Below are 19,327 nucleotides of genomic sequence, written 5' to 3' on the forward strand. Positions count from 1 at the left end.
AGCTGAAGGAGAAGGGGCAGCAGTGCCATGTACAGTTCTTAGCATGTGTACGGGTGTTTTGCCTGCGTGTTATGTCTGTGTACTCGTGTTCCTGAGGGCAGATGACGTTGGATCTCTAGGAACCGGAATTACAGAAGGTTGTGAACCCCCATGAGGTTGCTGGGACCCAAATCTAGGTCTCAAGGGCAGCAAGTGTTCTTAACCACCCAGCATGTTTTTTTTTTTTTTTTTTTTTTTCTCTCCCTTTTTTATAAAGACAGGCATAGCGGCACACAGCGCTCAGGAGACTGTGAGCTCCAGGCCAGGCTGGTCTATGGATAGCCAGTTCCATGTCAACCAGGGCTACCCACTGAGACCCTGACTCAAAATTATTAGTAACAAAAAACTAAAAGCCAACATAACGTAGGCCTTGTGATCTCAGTGTTCAGACAGGCTGAGACAGGGGAATCTCAAGTTCCAGGTTACAACAGTGAGACCCTATGAGGGAAAACTGAAAAATTCTCAAAAATGAAACCTCATTGACTTTGCCTTAACCAAACCTGTACTTGCTCACAGGACAACTTAAGTCGTCCCCCCACCTTGTTCCTTCAAAAACAGGACAACAGGAACCTGGGAAGCAGATTCCCATGAAGGGGACTGAAGAGATGTACCAACCAGCATAGACTGGAACCCTCAGTCAGGGACAAAAACCACCAAAGCCACTATAACGTAAGGTCTGAGCAGGGCAGAAAAGGTCCGTGTTGTCCCTCTATTGAATTTGTACTTGTAGTTTTTTATTTTTAGTTTTTTTGAGACAGTTTTTCTATGTAATGGTCCTAGCTGTCCTAGAACTCACTCTGTAGACCAGGCTGGCCTCGAACTGAGAGAGTGCTGGGATTAAAGGAATTTTGTTCTTGTTTTTAGAAAGCATATTAAAGCTAGGCACTGTTGCCCCTAGTACACAGGAAGAGGCCGTGAGCTGAGAGGTCAGCCAGGCCGACTTGGGCCGGGCGGTGGTGGCACACGCCTTTAATCCCAGCACTCGGGAGGCAGAGGCTGGCGGAGCTCTGTGAGCTCGAGGCCAGCCTGGTCTACAAGAGCTAGTTCCAGGATAGGAACCAAAAAAGCTACGGAGAAACCCTGTCTCGAAAATAAAAAAAAAAAGAGAAATTAAAATTTTAGTAAGTGGGGTGTAATGTAGTTTCTTCTCAACCAGTGCAGAGTGAAAAAAAAACATGTTTGTGTGTATATATGTGTGTATATATATGCATAAAATAGATACATAAAAGCTGATTATAATTATGTATAAAGAAAATGATATGTATGCCCAAGGGCCTGCCTGGATTCCATGCCAGTTGGAGACAAGAGGGAACAACCGAGCCAGAATACTGAAGTGTTCCTGTGGGGATGCTCAGGAGATAAAGCAGCTGTTGCAAACCTGAGGACCCGAGTTCAGATCCTCAGTACAGTACTGATAGTCACTGACAGGCACCCAAACCCCAGAGCCGGGGGTGGGGGGTGGCGGGAGGCAGGCAGAACCTACCAAGGTTCTGAGCCCATCTCAGGTTCAGAGAGACTCAGAAGCGGAGGGAAGAGCATGCTCTAAACGTTAGGCTTGACTGGTCACTATTGGGTTTGAAGGCGCCATATGCAAGTAATGGAATCCTTAGAAGCTGGATAGGAAACCGGTCCTACCTGCCCCCGCCCCCAGCCTCCAAAAGGACAGTTCTGAATGGAACACCCTGTTTTAGCTCAGTGAAGCCCACCTTCCAGAATTGCAACCAAACCTGTTCATTTTCAAAGCGCCCACATGTCAAAATCCCTGTTAGCTGCTCACAGCCTACTTTTCAATTTCTTGTGTGTGTAGTGTCTGTGACAGCCAGATCATGAGGCTCAGTTATCTTTCTCTACCAACCCCAAAGATTATTTTGGTTTTTCAAGACAGAGCTTCTGTGTAGCCCTGGCTGTTCTAGAATTTAAACTGTAGACCAGGCTGACCTTGAACTCCAATTCACCTGCCTTCCACGTGCTGGGAGTGCCACCACTGCTTAGTGTAGCTCTGTGGAGTGTGCACGTGAAAGTGACCAAGGAGGGATATCTTGGATACCCTGGAATTACAAGTGGTTTGAAGTCTCAATGCATGCAGAAATTTTAAAAGTCATTTTTGTTTTACTATACAGAAAGTCTGGGCTTTAGGACCTGTCACTTACAGGAAGGCCAGCCACCAAAGGAGCCAGCCCAGAGACAACCTACCCACAGCCCTAAGAAGGGCAGGGCTGGACAGACAGCTGACCTTGGCCAGCACTTGTGCTCACATGGGGGGGGGAACTCCTGAGCACTTCCCACAGCTGAAGCCTTGCTGCAGAAACCGGGCCACTGCATCTTCTGCTGCATGAACAGGGTGAGTGACTGCAGGATGCTGGACAAACCTTACCCGCCCCTGGGGTACGCAGCTACCCCAATGGAAGCTGGACTCTCCTGCCTTTAGCATACCATATTCAAGTGTAGACCCCGCCATGGGGATGCAGCCAGCGTCCTATGCTGGTTCAATTCACACTCAGCTTTTTCATGTTTGAGCCAAGCTGGGCCTCAGGCATAGTATGTGCCAGGCAAGCTCCTCCCAGGCCCACATTTAACTTAGGGCATCCTTGCTATAACCCTGTACTATTCTAAAACACACACACACAAACACAAAAGTAAATTCATTTGCTATGTTCAAAGCCTAACAGCACATCCAGCAAAAGCCCCAAATTACGGAGTAAAAACAATGGCAACACACAAATATGAGATTTTTTTTCTTTATTGAGAAACTTGGGTACATTAAATCCAATTTCTGGGAGGGGGAAAAAATCAGAACCCACAATAGAAAAAAAAAAAAAAAAAGGTTACCTCCTGGGCCATAGCAGAACCCAGAGAATATATTCTCATAATTGAAAAATTCTAGGTGCTTCATAATTGACCTCTTGATACAAAATGACCTATTGAATTTGCAACTGTGGTTCTTGGTGTGGAGGTCCGCAGACAAACCAGGGAGTCTTCAGACCTCAGCTTTTGCCATGAGGTCTTATTTGGCTTTTGACGCCTGAATCAGAGAAACACAAACAAGCAAGCAAGCATGTTACCAGTTGTGTCGGATTTCCACCAGCTGCCCACACACAGCTGACATCAACTCTCTACCTCTGTCCTTCACTCCTTCCTTTCTCTATAAAAGAACCCACCAGTCCTAGGTCATTCTAGGCAGAGGCCACAGCTCTCAAAGTCCCCGTGTAAATATAACCAGGTGTGCCCATTCTCCCACTAGAGCGTGGTATCAATGCCCCTCCATGCCTGCTGCACCACATAGCAGGAACACTGCGCACCAACCTCAGGCCAAGCTAGAAAGACCTGTACAGACAGCAGGCGGATTGTATGTTGGTTTTAATTACAACTGTTTTTCTGTCAAGGTGGGGGGCGCTGGGCCTTGAGAATGCCAAGCCACATGTGATCAGGCACTTTCAAAGACTACTTTTACGTGTGCATGGCGTGTGCATCTGTGTCGCTCACTCAGATGAGATTGGGCACAAGTGATCTCGGGCTTTAGCCACAGGGCAGCTGGGATTACAGGTACATGCTGTGTTATGCCTTTAATCCCAGCATTCTGGAGACTTGGGGCATATGGGAGACCCTATCTGGAAAAACACCAAACCAAACCCAACTGTCAAACCTACTTTTTCCTTGTCTAAGAGGTAGCAGCAGCAGCAGCAACAGCAGTCACCTTCTGGGCGGCTTCTTTCTTGGCATGATGAGCCTGCAAGACTGCCACAGCTTCATCCACCTGTGAAAGAAAGAGTGCCAGCGATGGAGGAGGGCCACCTGCCTCTCCCTGTGTCACCTTCAGCAGTAGCCCACATCACAGATGAGGCAGAGGGGTCACCGGGACAAGACCCTAGCATTCACCAAACACCCCCAAAGCCACAGGGCCTGAAGGGCAGCCTACCTTGGAACGGAGAGACTCGGGGGACTCCAGCATGTGGAGCAGCTCCGAGTTGTCGATTTCTAGCAGCATCCCTGTAATCTTGCCGGCCAGGTTTGAATGCATTGTCTGGATAAGTGGGAACAAACGCTCCCCTGGGGGCAGAACAGTCAGCATCACAAGGGTATCCAATCCTAGGGAACACAAGCTGGCACCAGGCTCCCTGCTCTTCTACAAGTAGCACTGGACACTTACCCAGCATCTGCTTCTGTTCCTGGGGGGGTGCTGCAGCCAGCATCGAGGCAGTCAGCGGCTCTTGGCCCTGGACATGGACCGCAGGCTGGGGTGCCTGTGAATCAGCAATAGTGGGGTTAACACTATGTTAGACACTCAAGCTGAACACTTGAACATGCACCCACGAGAAACGGGAGAGACGGGTGGAAGTGGCTGTCTAATCCTGTCCTTGGGGAACTGAAGGACAGCAGGGAACTGGACCACCATCGAATGGCAAGTTGTCAGAAGTCACAGTCCTCTGAGCAAGCAAACCTGCCATGCTGGGTGAGCATTCGCCTAACAATTCAAGCCCTTTCAGTAACAATCAGGCCACAGGGAACTTAATTTTGTTTTTCATGTGGTCTTGTTGATCCCTTTACCCCTAGTCCCCAAGGGCTGGAATGATAAGCATGTTCCAGCTTCACAGTAAACTGTACACGTATCCTCCTCTTCAAAGTTTCCTTTACGTTAGTTAATTCCAGCACAAACGAAGCCAGGAGTCAGAGAATCAAAGCATGTCTAAACATATTTCACCATCACCTTACCAGAGGTTTGGTTTTCCATGTAGTCTCTCTTAACCCAGGCTGGCCTTGAACTCAGTGTGTAGCTAAGTGCTGACCTTCAAGTCCTAACCCTTCAACTCTTGCCAGGATTGCAGGCTATGCCAATATCCTGGCTGTATTTTTCCTTCAGCACCAGGGCCTGGACCAGATTTTTACATATAAGCAGGATGATTTACCATGTAACAGTAACATTGCTCAGAGCTCTGAAAGGCCTTACAGGAAAGACAACCCCCACTTTAGAGACCGTGGAGGAGGACACTGAAGAACAGCAGCTCACACTCCCAAAGCTGTTTGCACAACCAAGGCCAGGCACAGCAAACTGCTACCAAGCTCTGAAACGAACTGGTTGTACCCTGGCTCACACTTAATGGAAGGAGACAGCTTAGGCAAGGTGTAAGCTCCCCACATTCTGTAAAGCCTTTTTCTTCTGGGTGTTTGTGTGTAGGGGCCAAGGTCAACTTAGGGTCTCATCCCAAGCTCACTACTTTGGTCATACCGGCTAGCCCAACCAACAGCACCAGGGAAACCACCGTGTCCGGCTTTTCCATGTGTGTTTGGGATCTGAACTCGGGTCCTCATGGTTCCAGGGCAGAGCCTGGTTCTGAGCCTTGGAAAGCCCGCCAACAGAGCCATGTCCCTGAAGACGAGCTTCAGTTCTAAGTGAGGAGTTACTAACAGCCGTTAAATCCCAAACCAAGGATCAGTTAGGTCACTGGGTGTGAAAGTGATGCCAGGGCTCACAGCTGACAGGCAGGCGTCTTAAGGGACAGGAAGCACGAGCTGTTTCCTGCTATTTCTGCACTGTTACTAATCAGAGGGCTTTCACGCCTGTTGCTCTCAGGGCCAGCGTCTGAACCGCCACAGGGGAGACAGAACAGGTATGGAGACCCTGGTGAGGGAACCAAACCAAGGCATCTTTAAAATTGAGCACAAATAGGACAAAGGCCTCCATGGCTGTGGTGGACCTCACCTGCAGCGGCTGGATGGCAGGGTGAGGGCTGCGGACACTGGAGGCATACTTGTATGGAGCCACAGCCCTGGGAGCAGCGGCAGCAACTGCAGCACGAGGTGCAAGGCTTGGCACGGCGGCAGGGACGCCTATGGGAAGAACAAGCGTGATTAAAGCCCGTCAGCCTGGGCAAAGGCCCGTCAAATCCCAGCTTTCCCCCGCTGTGTGCAGCCAATACCACCTCCAGACTGGCAGCTGTCAGTCAGCCCTTGCTGGGCGGCACCAGCCCCACCAAAGTCCATAGCCAAGCGGTCCGGGCACTCAGACCCTACAACAGACCAGCAAATGCGCATCAGTGTCGGCAGCGGATGTCCAACTGGCCACGTCCCACGGAAGAAGAATCTCCAACACATGACCTTACATGTCTCTCACAGGGCCAAAGGACACCACACAAGGCTTTGCACACTAGAATATGGCATACTCTCCCCTGACCCCTCAACAACAGGTCTGTATAGTAATCCAGAGAGAATACTTCCAGTTAACCCTTCACGTGCCACCGTGAGCAGGAATGTTCAAAGTTACCAACACACCCATGTTCACTTCGTTGCTGCTCCTGCCTGAATGAAGAGCCTGCCTAAGCACACAGCTCAAGAGTCCCAGGCTGACCAAGCCAGGGCAGAGCTCATCATCCTGACTCCCTCCTCCCCGGCCATGCTCCTACAGGCGAGTTTGCTCACCGACTCTCTGAGTGGTAGTAGGAAGGCCACGAGAGGCCGGAGCATTACCAGTTGGAGCCAGATGGCGAAGAGCTGGACGAGGCCCAGACTGCCGTATAGCACTTGGCATTCCCTGGAAGCCTGGCCAAGAGACAGGGACAAGCAAGTCACCAACAAGCCAGAGGCTGGGCTGCAGAAGCAGGAACTGGACAGGCATACCTGGTGAGGAAGCCCCTGCTTCCAGCTACTTACCTTGAGGTCTCCCGCCTTGCTGCCAGCGTGGATTAGGCCTCATCTGTGCTAGTTGGTTAGGTGTGTAATATGGAGGTCTTCCCTGAGCCTGGAGGGGAGACGAGCACCCAGAACCTGAGAACCTGAACACACTAGCCGACTCCCTCACCTTACTACTAAGTGAAAGGCACTCTACCCAAAAGCCGAGGATCCGTTAGCGGGACGGGTTCACTTTCTCTGTGGTCACGAGCGTCAATGATCACTGGTAAACTTCTTACTCCAGCACCAGTACCCCCAAACCCCTCCCCCAGCTACAGAACACAGAAGCAGCTGCACTGTCCCCTGGCAGACCCACCTGCGGAACTGCTGGCACAAAGTAGCCACCGGCCGCGGGCTGGAACTGATTTAAGATGGCATTAGCAGGGAGCGCTCTCATGCCAGCCACACGCTGCATATACTGGTTGGTCAGGTGAGCCTTCCGCTCTTCCTTCCTCTGCGCCAGGGCAACATACAGCGGCTTGGAGCCCACAATTCGTCCGTTCATCTCAGTGACTGCTTTGGTTGCCTCTTCAGGAGAGGAGAAGCAGACAAAGCCAAATCCTTTGCTTCTTCCGTCTTCTAGCATCACCTACAAGGAGAGCAGATAATGCTGAGGAAGGCACATCTCCAGAGGGGCCAGAATGCGCTGCTGTGAAATCCTATCTCAAAAACTAATTGCACCTTAGTTGTTTCCAGGTCGCCAATGGCTGCCACCAGTTTAGTGGGAGGCAGTGACCTGGAAGCCAGGGAACCCAGATTCTAAACAGTCTTACCTACCCTCTGAGCCTGTGTTTCCACAACTGCAGAGCCAGCCACTATTGTCTTTCCCTGTCCTGAAAGGGCTCTTGCTTTCTAAGTCTTGTGTGTGGGCATCATCAGCCCAAAGTCAAGTGTCATCAGCTCGACAATGTCCTACCCACGGAACAGCGCTCGGCCATGATCTTGAAGGCAGCACCAGGGACCTCAGGAGGATTCTCCAACAGGCCAGCCAAGTGAGTAACACCAAGAGGAAAGTTCGCCAGCACCAAAGCAGTCACATGTCACCTCCACAGCTGCTCTGGCTAATCACCCACATCCTCCAGGGTTCCTTTTGCCAACACCCTGAACAGGCTATCACTTAAACACAATAACCCCAGCTCGGCAGAGTGGCATACACCCCAATCCCAGCACTCAGGAGACAGAGGCAGGTGGATCTCTGTGAGCTTGAGGCCAGTCTGGTCTAATGCAGTGAGATCCTATCTCTTTAAAACCATACCAATACAAATGGTAACATCCTTTGTACAACGTCCCTACCCTGAGAGCAGTTTATACTACGGGCCAGGGCAGGGTCACCAAATTCCACTTAGTCACACAGTCCCCTTTCTCGCTACCAGTGGCATCTCATGTCAGGCCGTTTACATTCCTTAAGTGCCAAGGACATGCCACCGCTCATGTCCATGTAAGCATGGCTACCCAGTCAAACTTTCACGTAGAGCTTGCTCAGGAGGAAGTGTGGCAGAGCTGTAGGGACAGGCCCCAGGACAATTGGAAAACGACCCGTCTGGATATTCTCTGCTCTACTGTAGCACCGTCTGTCCCCAGACCAGCACCAGGCAGCAGGACCGGGAAAGATTTGAGTGCTGTAGGGGCTACAGGGAGGAAGGAGCTGGGCCAGACTCCAAGCTCCAGTGCAAGCAGACATCACATCTCCTTCTCCAGAGCAAGACTCTCAGGGGCACCCGAAGCAAGGAGGAATATGCTGGAATATGTACTCAGGACCACCGTCATAACTGACATCTACTGATGTCACCAGACCGTGCTGCTTCCAAACCCACACGCTCACACTCATATTACCTTAGCGCTGGTGATCGATCCAAAAGGAGAGAACTCTTTCCGTAATTTCTCATCGTCAATGGTGTCATCCAAGTTCTTAATGTAGAGATTCACTCCCTGGGGAAGGGACCACTGTTAATTACACCTGTACACACAGACACTTCCCAATGTGAGCCCTAGAACATGCTTGGAAACTTGTCAAATTAAAACTGTTGTCTGTTGAAAAAAAGTCTCAAAAACAAACGCTCAGAGGGGTCAAGGCAGGGGGGCAACTGAGTGTCTGTCTGAGGCTAGACTAGGCTAGGCAAGACCCTGACTCAAAACCACAAAACCTGAAACTCCAGAGTTGGAGTTTGAGAGGGTTTCTGAGAGTTCAAGGTCAGCCTAAGCTAGACTGTGACTTTCTCCAGGCCAGACTGGGTTAAAAGTAAGTCGCGGTCTCTCTGAGCCCAAGTTGAGCAACTTCTGCCCTAAAACCACCAGGGCCAACAATGCAGCCGCGTCACCTTCTCCACAGCTGCCCTGGCCTATCTATCACGCACTCTCCAGGGACCTTTGAGCTACCAAAGGGGGCATCAGTTTAAGAAAAACGAACCCACACAGCAAAGAGCAGTGAGTATAGACACTTTCAGAACAGAGGCCAGAAATCACTGACTCTGCTCAGCAATGCCCTCCACACCTGAGGCCATAACCTTTATTGGCAGGCAGTTAGGTACAGATGCCAAGCCCACAGAGCAGTCTCATGTCCTCTTAGATGGCAGCCCACCTCACCTGGTACCGACTAATTCGCTCCTGCTTCAGCTGCTCAAATTTCCGTTTCAATTCAGCTTGACGCTCTACTTTTTTCTGCGCACGGCCTACAAATATGGCTTTCCCACTCATCTCCTTTCCATTCATTTCTTCCACAGCCTAGAGAGAAGATGTATGTCCGTAATGCAGGTGCAGAGACAGGGTCTTCTGGAGTATCCAGACCCGTCTGAGAAGTGGGGCTAGCATCTAACTGTGTTACTGGGTCTTAATTCCCAATCCCAGCTCCAGCATCTTCCAAACACCCTCACTGCCCAGGAGGAAGTGTGGCAGAGCTGTAGGGACAGGCCTCAAGACAAATGGAAAACGACCCGTCTGGATATTCTCTGCTCTACTGTAGCACCGTCTGTCCCCAGACCAGCACCAGGCAGCAGGACTGGGAAAGATTTGAGTGCAGAAGGCAAAAAGAGAGTAAGAGAAGACTCCACACCCAGTATTTGTATAAAACGTAGGCAGATGCCAGTCTTGACTAATGATCTAGCTATAGGCTTTTCAGGCCCCTTTGAAGCTTAAGAGTCCAGCACACTGCTCTGCCTACAGGCAGAGATCCAACTTGAGGCTTCAGTCCCCCTACAAGAATGGAAACAACTACCTGTCCCAGTCTTTCAATAGTGACAGGTACGAGCAAATGCTGGGTGGTGTAACCGACATTTTAACTGTGGACTGGCATGAGCGCTGATGCCAGGGCATAGCGCTGCACACCTACCACTAGGCAGCCCACTCCAGCCCAGCTCTACCAGGCACCAGGTACTACCTACAGGTTCTGCCCGACCCTCACAGTACACGCACCTTATTGGCATCCTCATGCTTCTCGTAACTGACAAAGCCAAAGCCTTTGGATTTCCCACTGGGATCTCTCATCACTTTGACGCTTAGGGTTTTACCTGTTATCGAAGGACAGAACTATTAGTGACACCATTTACCACAGCTCAAGGTTTCTTGCTAGTAACTCAACTGAAGGAATCCCTGGCTGAGCCCAGACGGGCTTAAGGCAGAAAGAGGTTAACATGCCTGGCCTTAAAAAAAAAAATCACAATGAAAGGAGCTAGGATGAAGCCGAGAGGAAAAGGTCGGGACCTTACCCACCCTGACCCTGAGAACAGGTCATTTCTCGAGCTGGTGAACAGGACAAAAGGACATGTGGGCTACAGACACCACTCACCAAACTGACTGAAGAGCTCTTTCAGGTTATCATCATCCACGTCTTCCCCAAAATTTTTGATATAAACATTGGTGAATTCCTTGGCCTTGGCTCCAAGCTCAGCTTCACGCTCTTTGCGAGACTTGAATCTGCCCACAAACCTACAAAGACACCAGGAAGCACAGCGTTTACTCAGAAGGAACAGACATGACCTCCAGGGTCCCAAAGGAGTGCAGAGGAAAGGCTGACAGGAGAGGTTAATACCAGGGCCCCATCCACAGTGAGAACAAGCTCAGATGCCCAAGTCCCCAGCAGGAAAAGAAAGAGGCAGGACTATCCTGCAAGGACCAGTCCCAGGGACCCTGGTTCAGACCAGGGCCACTCCTACCACATCATACTGCCTTCGTGAAGAAACCTGACGACCATGTTTTTAAAATGTTCATTTCTGTGCATCTATGTAAATGCATAGAAAACGTCTGGAAGGGCACAAACCAAACTGTTAACAGCGGTTAGCGTGATCACTGTCACCAGGAGCCTTTGCTTTCCTGCTGCATCACCTGGTAACTCCACCAGGAAAATAGCTCCACACCCGATAGATATAAGCACAGCCTTGTCTGTCCCACACCACAAAGGACAGAAATGATTGCTGCTTCTAATAGCCAAAATGTAACAGTACTTTCCCCCCACATGGTTCAGCTAAGTTCTGTCCCCGCCCCACAGTAATGACAAGATGTTACAACGTGTCCCCGCAAAGAGATGTATTTTTCACTGTATGCAAACTATGCCTGCAGTAAAATGGGAGCTGCAGCTCAGAGGAAGGAAGAACTAGGTAGAGGACAATTTAGTGACCCATGGGTCAAAGGAAAGCCAAGGTCACACAGCTAGTAATATCCAGCTCCTGGTCAGCCCAGGGCCTCTCCACTCTGCCGCTGGCCAAGACCCCTGCTCAGAGCGGGCTCAGAGCTGTCTTCTAGCCAGTCCCAGTTGCTGATGCTCACAAAACCCACAGATGAATGCCTTTAAGGGAGAGGCAGCTGGCAGGCCATGGCTCGGGCAGGGAGCCCACCGTGGCGAGTCAAAAGGGCTGCCATGGCTCGGGCAGGGAGACTCACCAGCCCTGGAGTGGAGAGGTAGGAGCAGGCCACACTTGGGCCGAGAGAACCAGTAGCCGCCTTGTGTGTGCCAGTTAATACCGAGGTGGGGCCATGGCTGGCTCATGCGATGGTTGTCGCTCCAGACTGGGACACTCACACTTTGCGGTCATTGAGGAGCATGCCATTCATCTTCTCGATGGCCTTGTCGGCAGCCTCTTGGGTCTCGAAGTGGACAAAGGCATAACCCTTAGAGCCATTCTCATCACAAACCACCTGTTGAAGAAGAGGTAGACCACCTGAGCATCCGCCAGATGTACCAGCTAGGACCTCCTGTGACCCAACATCACAGAGCACCAGTACTCCACTCACAAACAGTTAGCCTGCTTCTACCCAAAACATGCTTGTGGAGGGGAGGTCAGCTTCAGGGGGTTCTTTTGGATACAGTCTGGTCAGGTCAGGCTGCCTGGCACGCAAGCCCCCAGGAATTATGTTTCAGGAATTCTATATCCCTCCCCAGTACTGGTATTATATATGCATGCCCCATGTCCACTTTTTATGTGGACAAACTCAGATCCTTTCTTGTGTAGCAAGCACTCTACCACATGAGTTTCCTGCTGAGCACAGACTTTTGTTCCAAATTTACTTTCATTAATATTCTTTTTTTTAAAAAATCTGGCTGAGTGTGGTGACAAGCTTGTAAGAGTACTTGGGATAGCCACAGCTCGGATGAGGTTCAAGGTCATCCACAGTACACAGAACATTTTGGAGCCCAGCCTAGATTCTAAGATTCTGCCTCAAAAATAAATAATTAAAAAAAACCCCACAAACACAAGGGGTCTGTATGTGGTTCAATGTGTAAAGGAGTTTATCCCCAAGCCTACAGCCCCAGTTCATTCCCTGGGATACACAAGGTGAAACAAACTGACTCTTGTTAATCATCCTCTGACCTCCACAAACAAACCATGATACAAAGTGTTCATAAGTGAAAAGATAAAAATTTAAAGGGAGAAGGCTGGAGACTAGCTCAGCAGTAGAGCCCCTGCACAGCACTGGACAGGCCCTGGGTTCAATTATCAGCGCAACAAAGTAATAGGAAAGAAAAAAAAAAAAACCCAGGAGATCTGGGTAAAAACCAAAGTGCTTAGGAAGAGATGGCTTCTCAACCACGTGAAGGCTGAAGAATGTCTCTGAGATGGCTAAGTAACTGGTCCTGGAAACACTAAGCCTCTGCCCTCTTCTGAAGGAGATGCTCCATTTTCAGCATTTAAAAAATGACCACACCCAGCTGTCTCTAATTCTAAGGCACTCTCCCTTTTATTATCTTGTTTTGAGTCTTACACCCCAGGCTGTGTTTGAATGCCCTAGATAGCTCCTATCTCAGCCTTTGACAGCATACCACACCCAGCCATAGCATTTATCTTGTTTTCAAGATCCAGGAAATATTTAGCTAAAAAATAATACAATGTTGGGGCTGGGGATGTGGCTCAGAGGTTAAGAGCTCTGGCTGCCCTTCTGAAGGTCCAGAGTTCCATTCTCAGCACCCACATGGTGGATGCTCACAACCATCTACAGAGATGTAGTGCCCTCTTCTGGCCTGCAGACATACATGCAGACAAAACTGCATACATAATAAATATTTTTTTTTTAAAAAAAGAACTTTACTGCTTACCTTACAGGACAGGATGTTTCCAAAGGCTGAAAAGGTATCATAAAGTGCCTTGTTGTCTATAGATTTGTCCAGGTTCTTGATGAAGACATTCCCCACACCAGACTTTCTCAAAGAGGGATCCCTCTGAGACCACATGATCCGGATTGGCTTTCCCTTAATCACATCAAAGTTCATGGTGTCCAAGGCTCTCTCAGCTGTAGAAGAGGAACATATTTTAATTAAGAATGCTAAACATCAACCAAAATGACTATCACTATTCCAGATCACTCAACTATTAATACCCGATTAAAAAATAAGGTCCCCAGCCATGGACTATGCTCATGTTCCAGGGTCTTCACTGGCTACCAACCCTGCCCCATGTGAGCAGCCAAGAGTCACGCCTAGACCTTTCAAAGGTTTAATCAGAATTCTATAGAATCTTAGGAATTCAGCTGCCCTACCAAGCCCACCAGGTGCCACAGAGACAGTGAAGGACCAAAAAAATCTCAGCACAGGAAGATCACAAGTTCAAGCTCAGCCTGGGCTACGTAAGGTTCCCAGCTCCACAGTCCAAGCAAGGCAGCTGGGTGCCAGCTCTTGATCCCAGCCATGATGTGCAAATTTCCTCCCAAATTAAAACATATTCCATCCTACAAGAAGTACATACGCAGGAAGGTAGAAACTCAAAATGGCTTTAGGAAGTCCCTGAAACTGATCAGATTCACTAGGGCACTCCCTGCAAAATAAATATTAAAGTCACCCCCTCCTCCAGTGGGAAGCAAGCCAAGCTGCCAAGTTGCTCAAGAGAAAGCTGTAAAAATGTTAAGAGTGGACCAGCTGCCTAGAAAAAGCAGGAACCAGCCAAGCAGCCTAGAAGAGGGCTCCAGCTTTGTGAGGGTCTCACACACACTGGACAGGGCTTTGGTCATGTAGCTAGCTGTCTCACCCAATTCCTTCAAGGAACCCCAATCAAACTCATTGGCTTTTGTTGGCATCTTCACTGGTATCCACGCTTTGTTCTGCCATGGGCTCTTATTTGTGGTGTGTTGTGCTCCCAGGAGGTTTTGCCACATGGCAAAGGCAGGTGGATCCCCCAGTTCAAGGCTAGCCTGGTTTACATTAAGAATCAAGCTCATCCAGGTGGTGGTGGCACACGCCTCTATCCCAGCATTGAGAGGCAGAGGCAGGAGGATCTCTGTAAATTCGAGGCCAGCCTGGTCTACAAGAACTAGTTCCAGGTCAGCTATGATGACTGTTACACAGAGAAACCCTGTCTCAAAAAAACCAAAGAATTGAGCTCCAGTACAGCCAGGACTACATGGAGTCCCCGTGTCAAAAACAACAAAAACAACCAAGTAGGCAAGCCTAGTTCTCACCTTACCCTTACTTCAAAGCAGGAAAAAGACGAGCAACAGGCCTAGTAGTAGGACAATGCCCAATATGCTGAGACCCTGGCTTTAATCCCTAGCATTACCAAGAAAAGGAAAAGCTCCCTAAACTGCTCAACAAATCCAACCATCCAATCAGCCTTGGGGGCTAAATCTTCATGGGCGCTGGGGACTGTGGCTGGGCAGAGGGGAAACAAGCCAGTTCAGAAAGTCCGGTAGGAGCTTATCCCTAAGTCTGCAAACTCAAACTATTCCATTATATCAGCAGTAAAGGAGCCCATCCCAACACAATCCCTGATCTATTTCAGACAACACCAGGAGTTGGTAAGCTGGCAAATCGGGCTACACTTATTTATAGCAGGCAGAAAGTCCTACAGAGGTATGTGTTGGCAGACACACCGACCAATGGCTTCTGCTATCTCTAAGAGACACAACTTTCGTTAAGTCAAGAAAGCAAGGCAACAGCCAAGGGACTCCATTACTCTCCTGCTTTAAAAAAAAAAAAAAAAAGCACGCCCCCCTCTTTATACCCCCATGGGCAAGCAATAGGATTAGCTTCTAAATACTTTGACAATAGAAATACCTGTTGTCTACTAGACCAATTCCCTGGTCTTAGCTGCAACCGGGGAGAAAAAAACGTATCTTGCCTCATCAATGCTAGAAAAATAGGGGCCTAGACATCCTCGGCCACAGGACGGCTCAGGTATGGCCTCCACCCCTCCCCCAGCAGTGGTCTCCGCAGTTGCTCCCTTTTAATCTGGAGTCACGTGCAGCCCCCGGTTGGGTTTCTCCAGGGCTTATTCAAGGCTTGCCTGCAGTCTCCACTGCTCCACCTGGGACGGCGGAACACTGCACTGGGAGCCCACCTTGGTGTGGTTCTTTTCTGTCACAAGGGCTTTCCACAACCATAACGCACCACCCACAGGTGCCCAGGAGATTTAAAGCGACCACCCCCCCCCAGACTACCTAGGCACCGTCCTCCACAGCCTAGAGCTTCACCAGAGCTGAGAAAAGTCCCCAAAACATTGTGGCAAACGTGGGGGTGGGGGGTGGGGAGGTGGCCGGGTAGATGCTGCCTGCCACACCAGCAAAGCTGCCCTCAAGGTTAAGGCATGAAATTGTTTCCCTTGCTTCCCACTGCCCTACAGTCGCCCTAATCAACACAAAAATCAAGATTCTGGACAGGTTAAGAAGCGGAGAGGGCCAGCAGCTTTGCAATCTGGTGGTGGGCACTGCTTCAAGCCATCGAGGAGTGCCAGTCCATGCCAGGGTCTACAACAGACCCACTTCGGCTTGAGTGGGACTAGACGCACTAGACCAGCCCAGTCACTTCATTCAGATCCCAATTTACCACCTCCCGGCGTTCCAACCCCCACTCCACCCCACCCCCCACCCAGTAGCCCAAGGTCATCAGGTTAGCTAGTGGTGGAAGCGAGACTGGAAGCCGGGGTCGTGACCACGAGCTCGGCTCTCGAGCACCGCGTCTTGCTTCCACCGGTGACTTCTCTGGCCCCGTGCTGTCACGTTCCTCGCCAGCTCTTGCCAGAGCGGCCTCCGCCTACAGGACTCCTAAGGTCCCCCCCGGAATCTGCCGACCGTGTAGACACTGTTTCTACTCACCGTCAGCTGGCTGCTGGAAGTTGACGTAGGCATAACCCAGAGAGCGGCGGGTGATCATATCGCGGCAGACCCGGATGGACAGCACAGGCCCCGCAGGACTGAACTTTTCGTACAGCATGGCTTCGGTGACGTCCGAGTGCAGGTCGCCCACGTACAAGGAGGCCATGGGGTAGCTGCTGGCCGCAGCGTTCATCTCCCCACCCCCCACCACCCCGAGCCCCGCCAGGACTTCTTACAGGGCTCACTGCAGGACAAAAGGGGCTCCGAGGAGCCGTGGCCCGCGCCGCAGCGCACAGGTGGCACCAGCGACACCGGCAAAGGCTGGAACAGGCGGGACGGGAGTGCGGGAACGTTTGCACGGAACCGCAAAAACCCCAAAGACAAAAGGCTTTCAAAAACAATATGGCCCTCTCCTGGAGTTTGTACTCTCCAGCTGTCCTAGCTTGGGGCTTAAAAATAAAAACTAAACTAGGGAATCCCCTGGCAAAGGGGGCCAAAAATTTTTTTTTTCTAGAGGCAGACAGATGCTGCGCTCAACAGCGGCCCCGGGGACACGCGTCTCGATAAATATAGGCCCCGGGCTCCCGGCGGTTTACAATTACAGCGGCCGGGGAAGGGGGAAACCGAATCTTTGCGGGTGCCGGCGAAGGGCAGCGGACACGTGGTGCGGCCGGCCGGGGCGCGGGGCTGCCACGCGGCGCAGAGGCGTGCCGTGCGGAATGGGGGCGGCTCACCACCGGACGGACTGACGCGGACAGACAGGCAGGCCGGAAACGTGCGAAAGTCACTTCCCCGCGGGCACTCAGCACGATTCGCTCTCCCGTTCTTTTTCTTTTTCTTCTTTTGCTCTTTTTTCTTTTCTTTTCTTTCTTCTTTTTTTTTAAGGTTTTTAGGCTTTTTTGTAATTTTTTTAAGCTTTTTCTCTTTTTTGCTTCAGGCTTGCTGAGCCCGAACGCAGCACTAGCTGCTGCGACCCGGGGCGGAGAGAGGCGGCTGGGACAGCCACCGCTCCATTTATACCCGCCCGCCCCGGGCGCTGCTGGTCGAAGGGCGCCTCGCGACCTGGGCGCAGTCGTGCCCGCCCACTCTGCCCGGGGGCCCGAGGCGGGGCGGCCACACGAGAGTGACCTGGAGCGGCGGCGAGGCGCCACAGCGACCCCTGGCGTGCGGAGGACCCGCCGAAGAGTCTCAACCCCGTTATCCGGAATGGAACCCACGCAGCCAGAACGTTAAAAAAAACAGCCACGAGACCGGGGCGATGGTGGTGCAGGCAAGCCTGGTCTACTGAGCGAGCTCCAGGACAGGCCCCAGGGCTACAGAGAAACCCTGTATCGAGAAACTAAAATAAATAAATAATAACCACGAAATGTCTACTTCTATACAAAGGGATGGTAAAATTACAGTTAATAGATGGCCCATTAAATGGTCGAGCTGAATACACAAGACAGACTGAAGTTTTGAGAACATATAACCTTGAGGTTGGATTGTGGAGGTCACTGAGTTCGAGGCCAGCCTGGTCTACCGAGTGAGTTCCAGGATGGTCAGAACAACGGAGAGAAACCCTGGCTCCCAAAACCAAACCAAGCCAGGTGGTGGTGGCACACGCCTTTAATCCCCAGCACTTAGGAAACAAAGGCGGGCGGATCTCTGTGAGTTCAAGGCCAGCCTGGTCTCTGCTTGAGCTAGTTCCAGGACAGGCTCCAAAGCCACTGAGAAACCCTGTCTCGAAAAACCAAAAAATAAAAAAACTTAAAAAATAAAAATATAAAAAAAGAAAAACCAAAACAACAACAAAACCCAAAACCAAAATAAAACAAATAAGCATTTATATAGCATTTGATCCCTCCCCAGAGAAGTCAACACAGACCACCCAGTCAGCTAAAGTAGCCTGCCAACATTCATAATCAGGATTACATCATTACAGTTTCTTTAGTTTGAAATTTCTATTATACAAAAAAATATGCTGTGCAAACGAATGCTGTGTCCCCGTGAGCCAAAATTTTGAACCCTGACTCTGCCCAGGTATGGTGACACAGGGCTCTACCCGACCATACCTTCAACACTTAGGACGCTGAGTCAGGAGGACTGAGAGTTTGAGGATCACATACATTGCAGTAGGATCCTGTCTCAAAAACTTATATTCACAAACAAATCTTACCTAGGCTATATATGATCAAGTGTGTGTGAGCGTGTATGAAAAACTGGAAACCGCAGTCTGGGGATGGAGTTCAGCTGTAAAATGCTTGTGTCACGTGTACAATCCCCAAACGCTTATAAAAATGGGCACAGTGGCCAGCCTGAGCTAGATGAAAAAAGAAAAAAATGTAGAGAAAATGTGAGTGAAACCAGGCTTGGCGGATACCTCCCAACTCTTGGGAGGCAGAGGCAGGTGGATCTCTGTGAATTCGAGGCCAACCTGGTCTACAGAGTGAGTTCCAAAATAGCCAGGACTGTTTCACAGAGAAACCCTGTCTTGAAAAACAAAACAACAACAACAACAACAACAAAGATTTAGGCCTTATATCTAAGATATATTTACCTGCAAATATTCCAAAATCTGAAAAAAAGGGAAGGATTCAATGCACTCTAGTCTCAAGCATTTTGCCTGTTTCCTTATTTAGTGTCTGTCTTTCCCCAAAAAACAAGGTTCATGGTAACATGAACTTAAAGTCGCATCTAACATGGCACAGATTAAATGTTCAATCCTTATCTGTTAAATAAACCATGAATTCAAGGCATAGAGAAACAAACACCACATGTTCTTTTTTTTTTTTTCCCCCGAGACAGGGTTTTTTGTTTTGTTTTGTTTTGTTTTTTTCGAGACAGGGTTTCTCTGTGGCTTTGGAGCCTGTCCTGGAACTAGCTCTGTAGACCAGGCTGGTCTCGAACTCACAGAGATCCCCCTGCCTCTGCCTCCCAAGTGCTGGGATTAAAGGCATACACCACCATCGCCTGGCCACCACATGTTCTTATGCTCAGGACGGCCTCACCGAGCTAGCTGACATCGCTGGGGTTTTTTTTTTTTTAATTTTTATTTTTTTGGTTTTTCGAGACAGGGTTTCTCTGTAGCTTTGGAGCCTGTCCTGGAACTCCCTTTGTAGACCAGGCTGGCCTC

At 50.0% G+C, this 19,327-nt stretch overlaps 1 protein-coding gene and 2 non-coding genes across 6 annotated transcripts; all 3 read right to left on the reverse strand.

The window, feature by feature from the left end:
• Positions 1-2,763: 2,763 nt before the first annotated feature.
• Pabpc4 (poly(A) binding protein cytoplasmic 4) lies at positions 2,764-16,414 on the reverse strand. Of its 4 annotated transcripts, none has more exons than XM_050161326.1 (16): positions 16,213-16,414; positions 13,226-13,419; positions 11,714-11,829; positions 10,484-10,623; positions 10,111-10,205; positions 9,286-9,423; positions 8,536-8,631; positions 7,019-7,291; positions 6,685-6,772; positions 6,502-6,573; positions 5,958-6,044; positions 5,738-5,865; positions 4,187-4,280; positions 3,956-4,086; positions 3,687-3,793; positions 2,764-3,061 (listed from the first exon to the last, which is right to left on the reverse strand). In XM_050161326.1, the coding sequence occupies exons 1-15, from the start codon at positions 16,403-16,405 to the stop codon at positions 3,698-3,700; spliced, it is 1,941 nt and encodes a 646-aa protein (XP_050017283.1). In that variant the 5' UTR covers positions 16,406-16,414; the 3' UTR covers positions 2,764-3,061; positions 3,687-3,697. The 4 variants fall into 4 exon arrangements, with proteins under 4 accessions (XP_050017283.1, XP_050017282.1, XP_050017285.1 ...); XM_050161325.1 differs by having other exon boundaries at positions 6,454-6,573; XM_050161328.1 differs by lacking the exon at positions 5,958-6,044.
• On the reverse strand, positions 8,190-8,322 carry LOC126513202 (small nucleolar RNA SNORA55). The gene has a single exon (XR_007595260.1). It is a non-coding gene; the product is annotated as a small nucleolar RNA SNORA55 (small nucleolar RNA).
• Positions 9,584-9,716, reverse strand: LOC126513201 (small nucleolar RNA SNORA55). Its single transcript, XR_007595259.1, has one exon. It is a non-coding gene; the product is annotated as a small nucleolar RNA SNORA55 (small nucleolar RNA).
• Positions 16,415-19,327: the final 2,913 nt, after the last annotated feature.

Source organism: Alexandromys fortis, unplaced genomic scaffold (genome assembly GCF_014885135.2).
Source record: "Alexandromys fortis isolate MF-2015 unplaced genomic scaffold, M_Fortis_MF-2015_v1.1 scaffold_122, whole genome shotgun sequence".
In the NCBI taxonomy this organism is placed as follows: Eukaryota; Metazoa; Chordata; class Mammalia; order Rodentia; family Cricetidae; genus Alexandromys; species Alexandromys fortis.

Coding starts and splice junctions, on each gene's coding strand:
- Pabpc4 (XM_050161325.1), bottom strand. CDS start 16,405: ATGAACGCTGCGGCCAGCAGCTACCCCATGGCCTCCTTGTACGTGGGC. Junction 6,773..7,018: donor TTGTGCCAGCAGTTCCGCAG/GTGGGTCTGCCA, acceptor TCTCCCCTCCAG/GCTCAGGGAAGACCTCCATA. Junction 3,794..3,955: donor CCGAGTCTCTCCGTTCCAAG/GTAGGCTGCCCT, acceptor TTTCTTTCACAG/GTGGATGAAGCTGTGGCAGT.